At 37.4% G+C, this 16,952-nt stretch overlaps 1 protein-coding gene across 1 annotated transcript; it reads right to left on the bottom strand.

Annotated features, from left to right (window-relative positions):
- Positions 1-244: 244 nt before the first annotated feature.
- On the bottom strand, positions 245-7,289 carry LOC133319137 (piggyBac transposable element-derived protein 3-like). Its single transcript, XM_061522402.1, has 2 exons — positions 5,793-7,289; positions 245-1,137 (listed from the first exon to the last, which is right to left on the bottom strand). Exon 1 carries the CDS (start codon positions 7,234-7,236, stop codon positions 6,244-6,246), a length of 993 nt encoding a protein of 330 aa, XP_061378386.1. The 5' UTR covers positions 7,237-7,289; the 3' UTR covers positions 245-1,137; positions 5,793-6,243.
- Positions 7,290-16,952: the final 9,663 nt, after the last annotated feature.

The following is a 16,952-nucleotide window of genomic DNA, read 5'->3' as shown; positions in this document are numbered from 1 at the left end:
TAAGGTCGCATTAGCCTCAAAACTAGGTCTTCAGTCTTTGAAATGTTTTCTTCTAGATTTTCTTTACCACAATACATGTATATATTCAAGACATATCCATCCGACGTTGTGAGCTCATAGAACTTGATACCGTAACGAGCCTTTTTAGATTTAATATATTGACGAAATTAGTAAGTAAAGTAAAGTAAAGATTCGTCTAAAGAAAGTTTTTTACTAGCATTGTAAATCTTTTGAAAATGTGCTGTAGCTGTGTCAATAAACGGAGTTATTTTTCTTGATCCCTTAGCATCAACTTCAGAAGCGTAAAGACAACGCAATAATTGCTCATGTCTTCTAGCAGACATAACATATGTAAAAATTGGGTGATAATACAAATGATTTGTGTAGGTAAACAGGTTGCGTTGTTTAGGGCATTTAACATGTCCTTTCAGCAAACATAGACCCAAAAATTTCAATATTTCTTCATTATTGGTCTCTCGAAATACAGCCCTTCGACTATGTCTGGTGTGGGGTCTGTTAGTAGAACACAACTTATTATCATAGGCATTTGTACATTGCACAATATAATCGACGAAATGTTTAGGAAAAACAATATCAAACATATCCCGAGGATTGTTTACATTCTCTTTGTTTACTGATATGCCTTCTATTGATGAATCAAAATTAAATTCTGGAATGTCAACTAGTGTAGAGGACCAATCCTGACTATCGAAGTCGTTGTGGTTTGGCTCGTTGTTACTATTAGACTGGGAATTATGAGTAAGTACGAGTAGATCTTTCTATCTCAGTTCTACTAGTAGAAGGCTGAACATTTTCGTTTTGCTGAGATTCTTGCTCAGTTTGATGCTCCGATTGTGATAAATTTTGGTCAGGAACATCTGATAAATCGGTAGAAGACTTACTTGAATCAGACGATCCACCGACACGTCGTCGTGACTTGTTCGGTTGATGTACTCTTACCACGGTTTCTGAATCGGAACTACTGCAATTATCTTCATCAGAATGTACGTAGCATTGGTCGGAACCATATTCTCCATCATCTGCATAAGGATCTTGGCTAGATTCTGACGATGAAGCTTCGTCAAACAATTTTTGTATACGATTTTGTTGTCTTTGGTATGGGTCATTAGATTCCATCTAAAGGGTAAAAACACAAACATATTGTAACGTAGTATTTAATTAAAATAGGAAAGCAAATAAAACAATGAGCGGTTTAGATGACATATCAAAATTGTCTATTCTGTCAAGCTGATTACATAGACTATAGACTAACATTTTTATTTGGTTTATGGCTTAGGACAGATGCCTATAGATACTTTACATCTCCCTTTCTTTATAAACTAAACAAACTTAAAAACGTTTTCTTACATTTTAAAACTAACTTATTATTCTTTAATTAACATGAATGAACATAATAAATTTTATATGACAAAACAATGACTTACTATTATGTGAATAGTAAACTAACATTATTCATCTAATAATTAATGTTGCACAAGAAAATATAAAATGATTGTAAATTTACTGAGCACAGCTTTAATAAGTACTGATTTAAGTGTTATTAAAGATCAAGTCTATTTACTGGTTTTATTATTCTACCATATCTTGATGATCTAGGTGCTGTTGATGGTTGAGTGAGTGTTGACTCCAGCATGTGATTAGAACTACTTGGTGATGAACTTGTTGATGTCGGTTGAGACTCCAGGGCAGCAGGTGATTGTGGTGATGGAACCTGTTGTGTTGTTGGTTCTTCTGTATATTTAATATCAGGAACTACCACTCTGTTTCTGGTTATGTCTGCTTGAGTCTTGTGCAAATGACTGAAGTTTCTGCGTAGTATTTGTCCTTGATCAGTTTGGATGATAACGGATCTTGGTAAACCTTCAGGCCTTTCTAACACCCTTGCCCCCTCCCATTGACGGTGGGCAACTTTGTGTCTGACCTTCTCATTAATTTCAAAAGAATCTGGTTTTTTAGTGTGCCTATTACCATATTTGGCTTGTACTTCTCTTAGTCGTTTAAGCTCAGTGGTCACTCCTGTTATTATTTTTGGTTTTAAGTTGTTGTCGTTTATAGGTAATGGAGATCTGGTAATTCTGCTGTATAGACGTTGATTGGGTGAGCCTAAAATATCATTTCTTGGAGTATTTCTCCAGTTTAATAAAGCAAGTTGGACATCAGACTTGTCCATACTGCATTTTTTCAATATGTTCTTGACTACTTGAACTGCTTTTTCAGCAAGCCCATTGCCCTGAGGGTGATGTGGACTGGAGGTGACATGGTTAAATTTCCACTCTTTTTGAAAGGCCTTGAATTCTCTGGACATGTATTGTGGTCCATTGTCAGTTTGTAGCTCTTCTGGTACTCCATGCACGGCAAACCATTGTTTCAATTGTTCTATAACTTCATACGATGACTGACCTTTTAGCTGTCGAAAATCCACATATCCGGAGTAGCTGTCACAGATTACTATGTAAGTTTTACCTTTTAGTTCAAACAGATCAGATGCAACTATTTGCCATGGAAGTGTAGGAAATTTTTTAACTAGCACTATATCTTTTATGTTATCTCTTTGTGTTTGTTCACAGATGGAGCAGGTTTTGACTAGTTTTATAATGTCGTGGTACTGTCCTTTCCAATAGAAAAGTTGTCGTGCTCTTCTTAAACAGCTGTTTATACCTAGATGTCCTTGATGAATATTCTTTAGCATTTTGGGGATCTGTAATTTAGGTACCACAATTTTATTTCCTTTAAAAATTATACCGTTCAGATAGCTTAGTTCTTCTTTAAAATTAAAATAGTGTTGTAGTTCTGTAGGAAGGTCCCTGACTTTGTCTGGAAATCCTTGTATTATTGTCTTAAGTAGTAACTGTGAGTGTTGGTCTTCTTTTGTGGCTGTAATTAACTCTTGTTTAGCATTTACTGACATAGGTAGTATAACTGCAACTTTCAGATTTTCTTCTTGTTCATATTTTAGATTAGAGGCATCACAGTCTCGACTAAGGAAGTCTGCCAGTGGTATCTCTGTACCTTTTTTAAATATAACTTTTGGTGAGTATGGTGTAAGATTAAATAATATCCGTTGCAATCTTGCTGGAGCAGATTGTATGTTTTTCTTGAAGATAGACTCAAGTGGCTTATGGTCTGATTCTACTGTCAGTTCTTTGCCGTAAACATATTCGTGAAATTTCTTACATCCAAACAGTATAGCGAGTGCTTCCTTTTCGATCTGTGGATAGTTCTGTTCACATTTGGTCAACGCCCTTGCTCCGAATGCTATTGGTTGTCCTTCTTGGAGGAGTGCAGCACCAAGATTTTTTGAACTTGCGTCTACACTTAATGTTACAGGTTTATTTACATCATATAGTCTTAATACTGGAGGCCTCTGGAGAACTTGTTTTATTTTGTTCCATGTTTCTTCGTGATGAACTTCCCATATAAAGTTTGTATTTTTGTGTAGCAAGTCTCTTAGTGGATTTGTTAGGTCTGACATATTCGGGATGAATTTATTTAGGTATGTGATCATTCCTAGTAGTCTCTGTAGCTCCGTTTTATTTGTTGGCGTCTTCATTGCTTGTATGGCTTCAACTTTTTCTGGGTCTGCTTCTAGTCCATTAGCTGAAACAATGTGCCCCAGGAATTTAATTCTTTCTGATTCAAAAATGCACTTATTTTTATTTAGTTTGAACCCTGAATTCTTCAGTGTTTCTATAACTTTGCTAACAGTTTTCTTAAGTTCTTCTCTACTTTTTGCATAGATAAAGATGTCATCGATTGACACTCTTGCGTTTTTAAATTTACTGAGCAAATTTGTTAAAATTTCTTGGAATATTTCAGGAGCCGATGATACTCCGAAAGGAAGTCTCTTGAAAGAATATCTTCCCCATGGCGTAGCAAAAGTTAATATCTTTTGTGTTCTTTCAGAAAGTCTAATCTGCCAAAATCCTTTTGTACAATCTAACAATGCAAAGAATTTAGAACCTTTAATGTCTGCTGAAATTTCTTCTATAGTAGTAAGTGGAAAATGACGTCTAAGAATGTTTTTATTTACATCTGACGGATCAATACAGATTCTTATTTTACCTTTTTGTCTCACAATTACCATAGGACTCACGGCAGGGGTAGGCTCTGTTTCTGGTTTAATAACATCTAACTTAACCATTCTATCAAGTTCTTGCCTTACCTCGTCTCTTATAGCATGTGGAATTCTTCTTGACGGTCTAATTTCCAGTCTCGGGTTCTCAATAAGGTCAATATCATATTCAAAGTTTTTATAACATCCTAAGCCTTCGAAGATATCATTTTTACATTCACTTTCCTTCAGTGTTTTCACTCGTGCAATAAGTTCTAATTTTTCACATGTATCAAGTCCTAGAATTGGTGTAACTTTTTCTTTAACTATCTTGAATATTATGTTTCTTTTTTCATTTTTTATTTTACATAGTAACTCTGCTTCACCTAGAACTGCCATTTTATCTTCTGTATAACTTATTAAATTTTTTGTTCGGCTTGGTTTCAGACTTGCCTTTAGTTTGTTCATCAAGTGTCTCGGTAACACATTGCATTGTGCTCCTGTGTCTAATTTGGCAGCAAATTTTATTTTACCAACTTGTATTGTTTCTGTCCAGTCTTTCTTATCTCCACCACTTACAGCTGATATATATACCTCGTCTTCTGAACAATCTGACATTTCTTCTACAGTGTTCACTTTATTTTTTAATTTAGGATTATAGTTCTTTGTGCGGCACATTTTGGCAAAGTGACCATTTTTGTTGCACTTGGTACAGGGTTTGTTAAATGCTGGACATTCTCTGCGTTTGTGATTTGAACCACACCTTTTGCAGTCAAAATTTTCATTTTCTTTGTTTTTGACACTTTTGTTTTTGACTACTAGTACTTTATCTGTTTTATTTTTGCTTTCAAACTCATCTAATTGTTTGGACGCTTGTTCACTAGTTTTACAGATATTAATAGCTTTGGTTAAGTCTAATTTATCCTCTGTCAACAATTTCTCTCTGACTTGATTGGATCGGATACCAAAAACTATTTTGTCCTTTAACATTTCGTCCAGTAAATTGTCAAATTCGCATTTGATTGCCTGAGTTTTTATTCGGGTTAAAAATTCGTTAAAATATTCATCTTCATTTTGTTCAATCTTAAAAAATATATATCTTTCGAATGATATATTTGTTTTTGGTGCAAAATACTCTTTGAACCTGTTTTTGATGGCGGCCAGGTTTTTTTTTTCTGTATCGCTCAGATTGAAACTATTGTATATTTCGATCGCTTCTGGGCCTATTACTGCCATAAATGTTGCTGCCTGGACATCGGCTGGCTTTTTATCTAGCTGAACAGCGATTGCATACCACTCAAACTGTTGTAACCAGTTTTTCCAACACGTTGATTTGTCCGAGTCAATTTGTAGGTTAGCCGGCGGCTTTATTCCAGATACTGCGTCGTTCGTAGCCATTTTACAACTTTCTCACGAATTTCTTCGTTTCCTTTTTTTTTAACACGTTTTTAAATAGTTCTGACACCATGTAACGTAGTATTTAATTAAAATAGGAAAGCAAATAAAACAATGAGCGGTTTAGATGACATATCAAAATTGTCTATTCTGTCAAGCTGATTACATAGACTATAGACTAACATTTTTATTTGGTTTATGGCTTAGGACAGATGCCTATAGATACTTTACACATATAACTTCGATTGGTAAATAAAATAGTGTAATAAATCACACATATAATATACACAAGTACACGTAAATATTTTTATTATAAGGATATTACCTTGAAACCGCGCAAAACTCGCACGCACCCACTCCAATTCGCTGGCAAATGCGCACTGATCGAACGAGTGAACCAAAGTCTATTGACCGCGACAGCCGACGGACGTTGTGTCTGTGTGCAGTGTGTATTACAATTGTCAATGTAGTGGAGATATGGCTGTCCCTTTCTAGTAAGTTTTTACCATTCAATGTGACACTAGCAAATTTCTGAGGGTTCGTACGGGGACAAAAAAAATTTCCCGCTAATATTTAATAGGAAACAATACCACCCGTCGACGTCGGTGGATTACTAGATTTCAAACTTGGACGACTGTCGACGTAGTGTCGCGTTAGTTTTTTTATCTTCTATCGCCCACCGACGTACCGCGCGCGAACGTGTTAAACATTACAAAATATGAGATCAATTATGGACGTCAGCTAAAAATCTTGGTTGAAATAGAGAAAAAACAATATTATTTTATGGTATGAAAAGCTTGAGAGCAATGTTGATGGACCCCAACTCCACATTTACTGCATTTGAATTTTGTATTCTTGTGACATTCGCGGCATCGAATTTGAGTTTCATTTCTAATAATATAATGGTCCTTCCCATCGAGTCTTACTGAATCCGGCAGTTTACTTTTAGTAGTTGCCGGTGTCTTGCCTCCAATTCGTTTTGGTATGGATGTAGAAGATTTGCCAAGTATCAAATAAGTCTGAACTATGTATCTTGTAAATGACAAGAAATCATGAGCATCTTTAGCTTGGCCTGCAGGTGAAAGTCGGTATAACTGGAAGGCATTATTAGCACATACATTTATAGGGAACATCATCATTTGCCAGTACCATCTCTTCAGTCTTATTGCAATTCTATATTTTCCAACATTTTGGTCGAGTCGGTCGACCCCGCCCATATATTTATTATATAATAGATAACAATGCGGTTGATCTACGTCTACTCTTTTATTGCCGCACCACCTCTTTACCTTACCAACAGGATGAACACCGCTTTCCGTTGAGGCAATAGTTACGATGTTGTTATCGTTGTAGCGGACTAATGTCGTGTTGGACGATAAATCAGTAATTTGGTGGTGGGATCCCCTTGTTGTCTTTTTCATCTCCTTTATGTCTTTTAGTGGGGCGCCTTCCGTTCTATTAGCCCGCAATGTTCCAGTGATATCGTGACCCATCTGGCTTACCTCGTCTAATAAACGTAAGGAAGTGAAAAAATTATCAACATAGACACTGTAGTGATTATCACTTGGTAGTTTTGCAATCAAATTCGTTACCACAGAACCTCCAACGCCTAGATTTGGATTAGTATTTCCAGTTTTTGCTCCTTGGTAGGGTTCTCCATGAATTAGATACCCCAATCGAGTACATAATGACCAAATCTTGTATCCAAAACGTATGGGCTTCCCGTGAATGTGTTGCTTTGCGCCATGTTTCCCAAAGTAAGGTACCATAGACACGTCAATAGATAAGTGTTTGTCTCCGGGATAAAACTTTAGCCATCTCTCATTCATCATATTCCAAAGTGGTCTCACTTTTGCAAATTTATCATCAGTGGGAAGGCGATTGTTATCGCATGCATGAAAAAAACGTAAAAGCTCTTCAAAACGATTACGAGTCATGCATGATGCAACTCCTGGATGATGAGTATCGATGCTCTGATCCCAGTATAGTCTATAGCGTGAAGCACTATTGTAGCCTGACAAGAGTAGAATACCTATAAAGTTTTTTACTTCTTCAATAGTTAGTCGAAAATTGACTTGACCTTTTGCAATTGCATTTTGTTCAGTGCTAGACCGGAGAAGCTCGTAAACTTCTTCGTCAAAAAACATTTCGAAAAAATCTAATGGGTTATCTTTATCTAAAATAAAATCAGGTTGCATCGACTTTTTTTCAGGTTTAGCAGTTATATCTTTTTGTCTCCACTTCCTCTTGACAATAGTTTTAGATTTTTTACTGGTGGTTCAATTGACTGAGCTGTGGACGGCTGTTCTTCCATCAACGGTTTCCAGGATTCCATCTGCTGATGGTAGTTGGCATCGCACCTCAGCTTCAGCTAGTAGTTGTCGACGTGTAAGATTACTAATTTCTCCCATTTCTTCGCTTCCGCTGTCTTCGTCACTCAAGTCATCGTTATCAGGTGGTGTAATAAATATATCTGCAGAAATTATATTGAGATCATCCTCTAATGCCGATATAATTTCGTGAACGTTCAACCTCTAAACAAAAAAACATATCAAAATACGATAAAACAGTCCTAACTATAATTTGCTAGCGCTGGGAATACAAGGTTCCGTAACAAAAACTACGGTGCCTCTTATTCCCAGCGCACCTCAAATGGGGCGCTGCACAAAACTGAGTAAAAAGTACCTATCAAAACAAATTATTGGCAAATTTATGATGTTGACTAATATATAAGCTAATACTGTCTAAAAAAAAGTAATAACGCTAAAAATAATCATAAGTACTAAAACAATATTACTCACCCTTTTCTGGAGCTCATGATAGCTAAAATTCACAGATTTTAACGAATTATTGAGAGATAACCAAAAACAATAATCACTTTCAATAAGTATTAGGTTATAATTATATATGTCAACAATACAAATAAATTATAACCTCTACCCGCATTAATTAAATAACCTCTAATCTGAAACAAAAAACAAGTGCACCTTAAGTGGAGCGCTGGGATAATATGGGTTAATAATGAAGACACGTTGTTCTATCGTGTAACGCTCCATTTTTAATAACCCTATACTGTTAGCTGTCAAATTGCTTTTTTTTCAGGGTTGCCAACACTTCACTGCACAAATGACGGCAAATTCAAATCTTGCGTTAAATTTGGGACACCCTTTATAATGTCACTACGAAATGTTGCAATTTGTCTAAATTTATACCTAAAGAAAAAATTAATACTTTTATCCTAATCAATAAACTAATTTATGAAACTTACCGTATAAAATAATGTATCAAAACAACAACAGTATTCATCTATATATCAAAAAAAAATTTTCAGAACACAAACACTATTTGTTATTATTACCCTGGGGTCTGATAAACCCTATATCAACAATAAGTCCGTCTACACTGTACCAGTGCAAGCGCACGACTGGTGATAAGATGGACGCCGACCTAATTAGAGATTAGCTTGAGTCACGTGATTGTGCGTTTCGCTATTCCAAAAATAAGGTAGGGTTTAAGGGTTAAGCAGAAATCAATAGGTACAAAATAGAAATTTATCAGATTTATTATTTCCATTTAATTTATAACAAATATAAGTATATTACAGTATAATACAGTAAATAACATGTGACGCTTAAACACATGAATGAGGTAGGCAAGGCAGACAGTCTTAAACTTTTAAACATTAATATCTATTTTTTTGAATTATAAATACTTTCAATTTAATTTAACACCAATCGGTGCACAATATTTTTGGTTAACCTGTCTTTAGTTAACACAAATAGATTCGACGGTTTCCCAACACGTCAACACGCAACACATAGTTGCCCATGAGAAAAACATGGGATTTTCCAAATCTAAACCACAAATGGACATTGTTTGACCTTGAGATTTATTTATAGACATGGCGAAAGCTAAACGAATTGGAAACTGTAGCCTTTTAAAGGGTATGGTAGAATCTGATGGTATCATCGGAATACGTGGCAGCAGGACCACTTTTCCTTTAAACTTCCCAGCCAAAATGGTTGCTTCAAGAATGTTTCCGGTGATCTTTTTGATGACCAAACGCGTACCGTTACATAATTGAGGTGGATTCAAATTACGGAGGAGAATAATAGGGGAACCAATCTTTAATCGAAGATTATGTGGTGGCATTCCAGGGATATCTAATGAATTTAAAAATTCAATCGGAAAATTTACACTTTCATTTTCATCAACAACAGTATCGATTGATTTAAAAGACATCAGATCGCCTGGTAACAACTGTTGTTTCTGGAAGTTAATTTCGTCAACATCAACGTTTTTGGCTGCCAAAATCGCCCGTTGACTAAGCCATTCATGATTCAAATAATTATTCTGTATATCCAGGAAAGTACTCTGAATCAATTCATTTTTATCCTGAACAACAGTGCAAAAATTGTCTGGTAGTTTAATGCATTGCGTATTTAGTTGCAGTTCTATTTTACCGTTCCCAATATCTAGTAGTTGTTCGGAAAATATTTGTGCTGATGGATCATTTTGCAATTGTACTCGCATATTTATGGTCAATCGAAGTGTTTCAACACTTCGCCATAAAAATGATTGTTTCAAACATGCATTAAGCTCATCCGCGAAAGTAGAGCGAGGTATAACCGGTAAGGTCTGCCGGAAGTCACCAGACAAAAGTAAGATAGCACCACCGAAAAGTTTATTATTGCTGTTTAAATCTTGCATAGTTCTGTTTAATGCTTCAAGTGAATATTTGTGTGCCATTGTGCACTCATCCCAAATTATTATAGAACTCTTCCGCAACACTGCAGCTATTCCGCTATTCTTTTTGATGTTACACATTGCATCTGATTTATTATGAACATCCAATGGCAGCTTGAATGTTGAATGTGCTGTTCGCCCACCATCTAGTAAAGTAGCCGCAATGCCTCACGATGCTACTGCTAATGCGATTTTTTGTTGCGACCGTATTTTGGCAAAAATCAACGACATTAAAAATGTCTTACCGGTTCCACCGGGTGCATCCAAGAAAAAAAAACCGCCTTGTTCAGCAGCAACAGCCAGCATAATCCGATCATAAATATTTTTTTGTTCTGCTGTCAGTAATGAATGGTTCACTGTTCATGATAATTGTTGCTAAACTTCCATGGTCATATTGATTTTCTCGTTGTAAATCGGTATTGACTAAGTCGGTGGCTGGACGATTAGGTGATGGCATACCATAATGATTAAGTGGTAAATTTGAAATAAGAACACATAAATCGTCGATCAAGACCAATGCTTCATTGTACATCTCTGGTGTATAATCTATGTTTTGGCATTGATTTGTTTGTCTAATTCGGTGCAAGATGTCTTCTGTCATACAATTTTTATATTTTTCCCACAAAGTTTGTGCTTGCGAGGGATAACATGTCGTCAAAATAATTGCAAATGTAGGAGGTTTTTGAAATAAGGCACTGATATTAGTACTTAAGTTACTGTATTGAAAAATAATAATTGTACAAGAAGTTAATTACGAAACATATCAGTCATTTTGTCATTGCACACGATAGAGAGAAGTGGCGCCGTGAAGCGGCAATAATTGGAACTACTCCGATTGCGTTCCAATTCTACCTATATTTCTTACATCCTCCCCGGAACGCAATCCCATATTAGTGACACAATACATATGCTTTTCTACAGTAGTTCCCTTGATTAAGATATCTGATACATTTTCACAACCCTTAACATAACAAAACTTTAAGTTATTATTTATTACATGATCTTGAATAAAGTGGTATCGAATATCTATATGCTTTGAGCGAGGTAAGTAACAATCATTCGCCGATAACTTGATGGCGCTCTGGTTGTCGCAGTATATGAGCAGGGTGTCGGAGCCGCGACCAACTTCAGCCTGCAGCTGCCGTAGCCAGAGAGCTTCCTGCGCCGCGCTCCCCATGGCCATGTATTCCGCTTCTGCTGTGGACAAGGCGATAGTCTGCTGTTTGCGGGAACACCACGATATAGCGCTTCCCTGAAACAGAAAAATATAACCGGTGCACGATTTCCGGTCTCGAGCATCACTTGCCCAGTCTGCGTCACAGTAGCCCGTGATTTTTCTGTTACCACTCTTGGTATATGTAAGTTTGTAGTCTTTAGTCCCTTGCAGGTACCTCATGACTCTTTTTATTGCACTCCAGTGCTCAGACCTCGGTTCTTTATTGAATCTGCTTAGAGCATTGACAACATATGATATGTCAGGTCTGGTTCCTTGAGCAACGTAAAGAAGACTTCCAATAGCCTGTTGGTACGGGCAGTCCATTTCAACTTCAGTATTTTCATTAAATTTTTGTCCAACTTCTACAGGTGTCTTGATAGATTTGCATTCAGACATATTAAATTTTATTAATATTTCTTTGATATATTTTTCTTGATCCAGCATTATGGAATCCTTTGATCGGGTAATATTGAGACCCAAACATTGGCTCACCTCTCCTAGATCCTTCATATTTAATTTCTGCTGTAGTTTTTCCTTTATATTATTAATCGTACTTCTTTGTGAACAGAATAATAAAATATCATCAACCCAGATGGCAATGTAAACTCCAATGTTGATGTTAAAGTAAATACAAGGGTCAGTTTTAGATTGTTGAATGCCCATTTCCTTTAAGACTGTGCTTAACTTTGTATTCCACAATCTACTCGCCTGTTTCAAACCATATATTGATTTATTTAAATGACATACCTCATCACCCTTTTTATACATTTCGGGCTGTACCATGTAAATATCTGTGTCTATAGATCCTTGTAGGAATGCAGAAACTGCGTCCATCTGGTATATATACAGGTCTTGCTGTGCAGCTAGAGCAAACAAATATCTAATGGATGTCCATCTTACCACAGGAGAGTATACCTCTTGGAAGTCCACACCCTTCTTTTGTGCATAACCCTTTATGACTAATCTAGCTTTATACTGCATAACTTCACCTTGTTGGTTGGTTTTCCTTTTGAACACCCACTTGTTGGGTAAAGCAATTTTCCCAGGGGGCAGTTTCACCAGATTCCAGGTCTCATTCTCCATTAAAGAATTCATCTCGGCATCCATGGCTTGTTTCCATTCTTTAACTTCTGTGGAAGACAATGCCTCTTCTACTGTCTGAGGATCAGATAAACCAGTATATAAACAGATCATGCCTTTCTTATCTTTGTTCCCTGGTCTCAATGTGATGTTACGAGTTCCTTGTTCCTGAACTCTAATATGCTTCGGTGGGTAATATGTCTCATCAGCATCAGGATCATCAGCTGTGTCAGTCTCATATTCACTACTACTGTCGTTCTCAGCTTCTTTTAAGCTATGCTTACAGTCCACAGGTTGAGAGGAAGAAGCAGCTTCTAACTCCTTTGACTGGTCATCAGGCTTTGACTCCTCTGACAATCCCAACCTGTCTTCTTCAGTTGAACGAGCTGAAATCAGAAATTCATCACACAGACCAGGTTTTTCAAAAAATATAACATCTCTACTCTTCATTATCTGATGTGTTTTAGGATGCATGACACGGTATCCCTTTGTTCTCTCACAATAACCTACAAATATCATTTTTTCCGATTTCTTGTCCCACTTTTGTCTTCTCTCCTTAGGTACATGCACCATTGTTTCGGAACCAAATATTCTCATATGAGATAATTCTGGTTTGCGACCTGTCCACATTTGGTACGGAGTGGTATTGTCAAGTGCTTTGGTGGGGAACCGATTTATGATATATGCAGCTGTGGCAACGGCTTCAGCCCAAACAGGTTTCTCTAAATTTGCGTTAGATATCATACATCTAGCCTTTTCCACAAGTGTCCTGTTCATTCTTTCTGACAATCCGTTCTGCTGCGGGGTATATGGTGCTGATGTCTGATGTATAATTCCACAATTAGCTAAGTATCTCTCGAAATTGCCGTTGCAGTATTCTTTTCCATTGTCTGTCCTTAACATTTTAATTTTTGAGTCAAGCTGGTTCTCTACATATCTTTTATAATCTTTAAATATTTCTAAAATACTTAGCTTATCCTTTGTGAAATATACATGCACCATCCTGGTATAATCATCTATGAAATTAATAAAGTATCGCATACCTCCATACGATGCATTCTCCATTGGTCCACACAGGTCCGAGTGTATTAATTCCAATGGTTTTGTTGCTCTGGTGCCAACTTGCTTAAAAGGCAACCTTGCCTGCTTTCCCTCACAGCAGCTTGAACATTGCAACCTTACTTGTTTATTTTGATCTAGCACCACCCCGTCAGCATAATTTGGTAACTTTTGTAGATCTGAAACATTTAAATGTGCCATCCGAAGATGCCACAGTCTTATATTATTAGAACTTACAAGACTGGAAGCCAAATGAACAGTTTCCTCCTTTGACTGCATATCCAAAACATAAAGTTTATTATTCAGTGTAGCTGAGCATATGAACTTTCCATTTGCATCATTGACATTGCAACCCTTTTCATTGAAGATCACTCTGTACCCACTCTTTGTAATAGTGCTCACTGACATCAAATTGGCTGCAAGTCCAGGTACATATAACACATTTTTCAGCTGTATTGTACCTTCTTGTAAAATGTTCAGATTTATTTCACCGGTACCTTCTACGGACAGCGGCTCACTGTTAGCAACTGTTATACTCTTGACAGATGGCGCTCTTAGATTGTACATCCATTCTTTATTGCCACACATATGCATGGATGCTCCGGAATCTACATACCATTGTTTCTTAATTTCGCCGGCAGTTGCTGAAAATGCCGCAGCAAAACTGGAATTCTCTTGCTTATGTGACTCTCTTTTTCCTTTTCCTGTACAGTATTTTGCTAAATGCCCATAGCCATTGCAGTTGTAACACCGGGGACCCTTGGTTGGCTTCGACTTATGTGCATTAAACTTTCCCTTCTTAGTATATGAGTAAAGTACATTATTTGTATCTGAAGAAACTATCTCTTGTAAAAGCTTGGTCTTAATAAGGTCTGCGCTGATTGTGACTCCTGAATTTTCGAGTCCCATGATCATAGGTTTGTACCGATCAGGTAGACCGGCCAACATTAAAGTACCCAGCCACTCGTCATTAACGTCAAAGTCAATGTTACGTAATTTATGTGCTGCGTTCATAATTTTACTCACATATTCCTCGATGCCACTGCTAGACTCTAGCGATGTGTTGATTAGTTCTTTGAGTAAACCCACTTTTCTGGTGAGTCCGTTATCATCGAATGCTTTGTGTAGATTGGTCCATACTTCTGTCGCGGTCTTACAATCCTGTATGTGTACGTAATTTTGAGAATTTACTAATAGGATCAGTTTGGACTTGGCCAAGATATCCTTTGCCGGCTCAACTACTTGTCCTTCCTTGGGTTCTACACAATTCCATAAGCCCTCGTGTTCGAGATACGTTCTTGCGGTGAACTTCCAGGTGGCAAAATTGTCGCGGCCGTTCAATTTTTCCAGATTGAACATGTGCGAATGTGAATTCATCATGACCACGTTTTTTCTGTTCAACTTAACCTCACAATATTTAACACGTTTTCTTCCGGAGAAAGTTCGTACTTTCTGATATTACTTTATTTCCGAACCACGCTCTGCTACCATGTAGGAGGTTTTTGAAATAAGGCACTGATATTAGTACTTAAGTTACTGTATTGAAAAATAATAATTGTACAAGAAGTTAATTACGAAACATATCAGTCATTTTGTCATTGCACACGATAGAGAGAAGTGGCGCCGTGAAGCGGCAATAATTGGAACTACTCCGATTGCGTTCCAATTCTACCTATATTTCTTACAGCAAACAACTGACGAATGTTATTCGGTGTTGATGTCAACGCAGCATCAGCAAGCGTGAAGTCCCAATGGTTATCGTCTTCTAGCAATTGCAGTTCACGACATGCATCCTGGTATGTATTGAATACTCGACCATTAACTGTTCGTAAAAATTCAAAAGACGTTGGTCCGGGAACATTCACCAATAACAAACGTAAATTGAAGCACTCACGTTGCTTTGGATGTAACGTGTAAAGTCTCCCCAATGTCCTGGTCCTCCACCCTCACCTGCTGCATGTCTATTTTTACTTTTCCTTGGTCTCTCGACCTTCTCCACAGGGCTGGCGACACGGCGAGCACAACGTTGCTGCACAGAGGGTTCCTTGTTTTCTTCCGGTATTTGACTTGAACCTGGTCATTTTCGTTGTCGAGGCCACGAAACAGGTCCCTGTTCTGACTCTTTAGTGCGCTGACAATCTCCTCGTCCGAGTGAACTGCCATCACGTTCCATAAAATCAGAAGAGGGTCCTTATTTTTCATCTCCTCGATCACGAAACCGCCCTTCTGTTTAAGCCTTTCTTTCAGCCTGTCCTTCTCCTTCGTGCTGCAGCCCATTATTACTCGCCGGTCCTTGGCCTTCCTCACTTTTTCTACGGTGATCCAGCCGTTCTTCGCATCTACTGCCTTTCGGATCTCTTCATATGTTTCGTCGGCCGTGCTTTTTTCATCTTTGGAGGCTACTGCAATAGTGTGCAGAGCCTTTTGTTGGTGCCGTTGCCGTTCAGCGTGTTGAAGTCCCGCCGTGACGCTGGCATAAGTCGCCGTTTTGATGAGGCCCTTTTGGTCCTCCATAGATTCTTTTAAAGAATCTAGCTTCTGTGTGTGCTCCTTGAGGAGCCTGTTGTTCTCCTCCAGTTTTTCCATCAGCGCGTCTGCGATAGAGGCGGTTGGGGTCGGTGTTTCGGCTACTATAGCAGCCTTCATGGTTCGCACGTTGTTATTACCTCCGGTCCTCTGCTTGCTTTGTTCATACTCTTTGATAAGAGTGTATAGGGCATCCACCGCTTGGGTGATGTCCTCCTTCAGCTCAGTTTTTAAATTCCTGCTATTTTTCAAGGCTGTCTTAGCCTTAATTACATGCCCTTTAGCCTGCTGTATCCTATCAAGTTTAGCTTTAGTCCTTACGCCGAGTGAGCATGGTGCAGCTGTAGCGTTGGAGGTTTCCATAGTTTGCGTTTCGGCGCGGTCGCCGTTAAATGTCAGACTTAGGGGTGTGGTTCGGGGTGATCTCCCCGGTGACTCGCCTTTGTTTGGTGTGCGGAGCATTTATATTGTGCGTGTGTGTATATGCGTGTATTATTTAATTAAAATTAAAATGCTCCGATCCTGGCTTTATTGGAATTTTTCGATGATTTGATCTTTGTCTTATTAGAATTTTGATGGAACCTATCTAACTAAATCTGACTTTTTTTTTTTTAATTTAAAATAATTAATAAATGAGTTAGTAAATTAAAATATAAAATTATAGAAGTGTAAAACGCGATTAATAAGAAAGGGAATGTTATAAAGGTGAATTAAAAATTTTTGCTTAATATAATTCAAACTTATAACTATAATAATCTTAATATAATATAAAATAAAATAAAATATATGTCCCCAATAGAGGGAACAGTAATAACAAGAATATAAACAATAAACGACACAGTAAATTATGATTCTTAA

This window comes from Danaus plexippus, chromosome 12 (genome assembly GCF_018135715.1).
Source record: "Danaus plexippus chromosome 12, MEX_DaPlex, whole genome shotgun sequence".
Classification (NCBI taxonomy): Eukaryota; Metazoa; Arthropoda; class Insecta; order Lepidoptera; family Nymphalidae; genus Danaus; species Danaus plexippus.
Note: the sequence above shows the minus strand (reverse complement) of the source record. Positions and strands in the feature narration are given on the sequence as shown.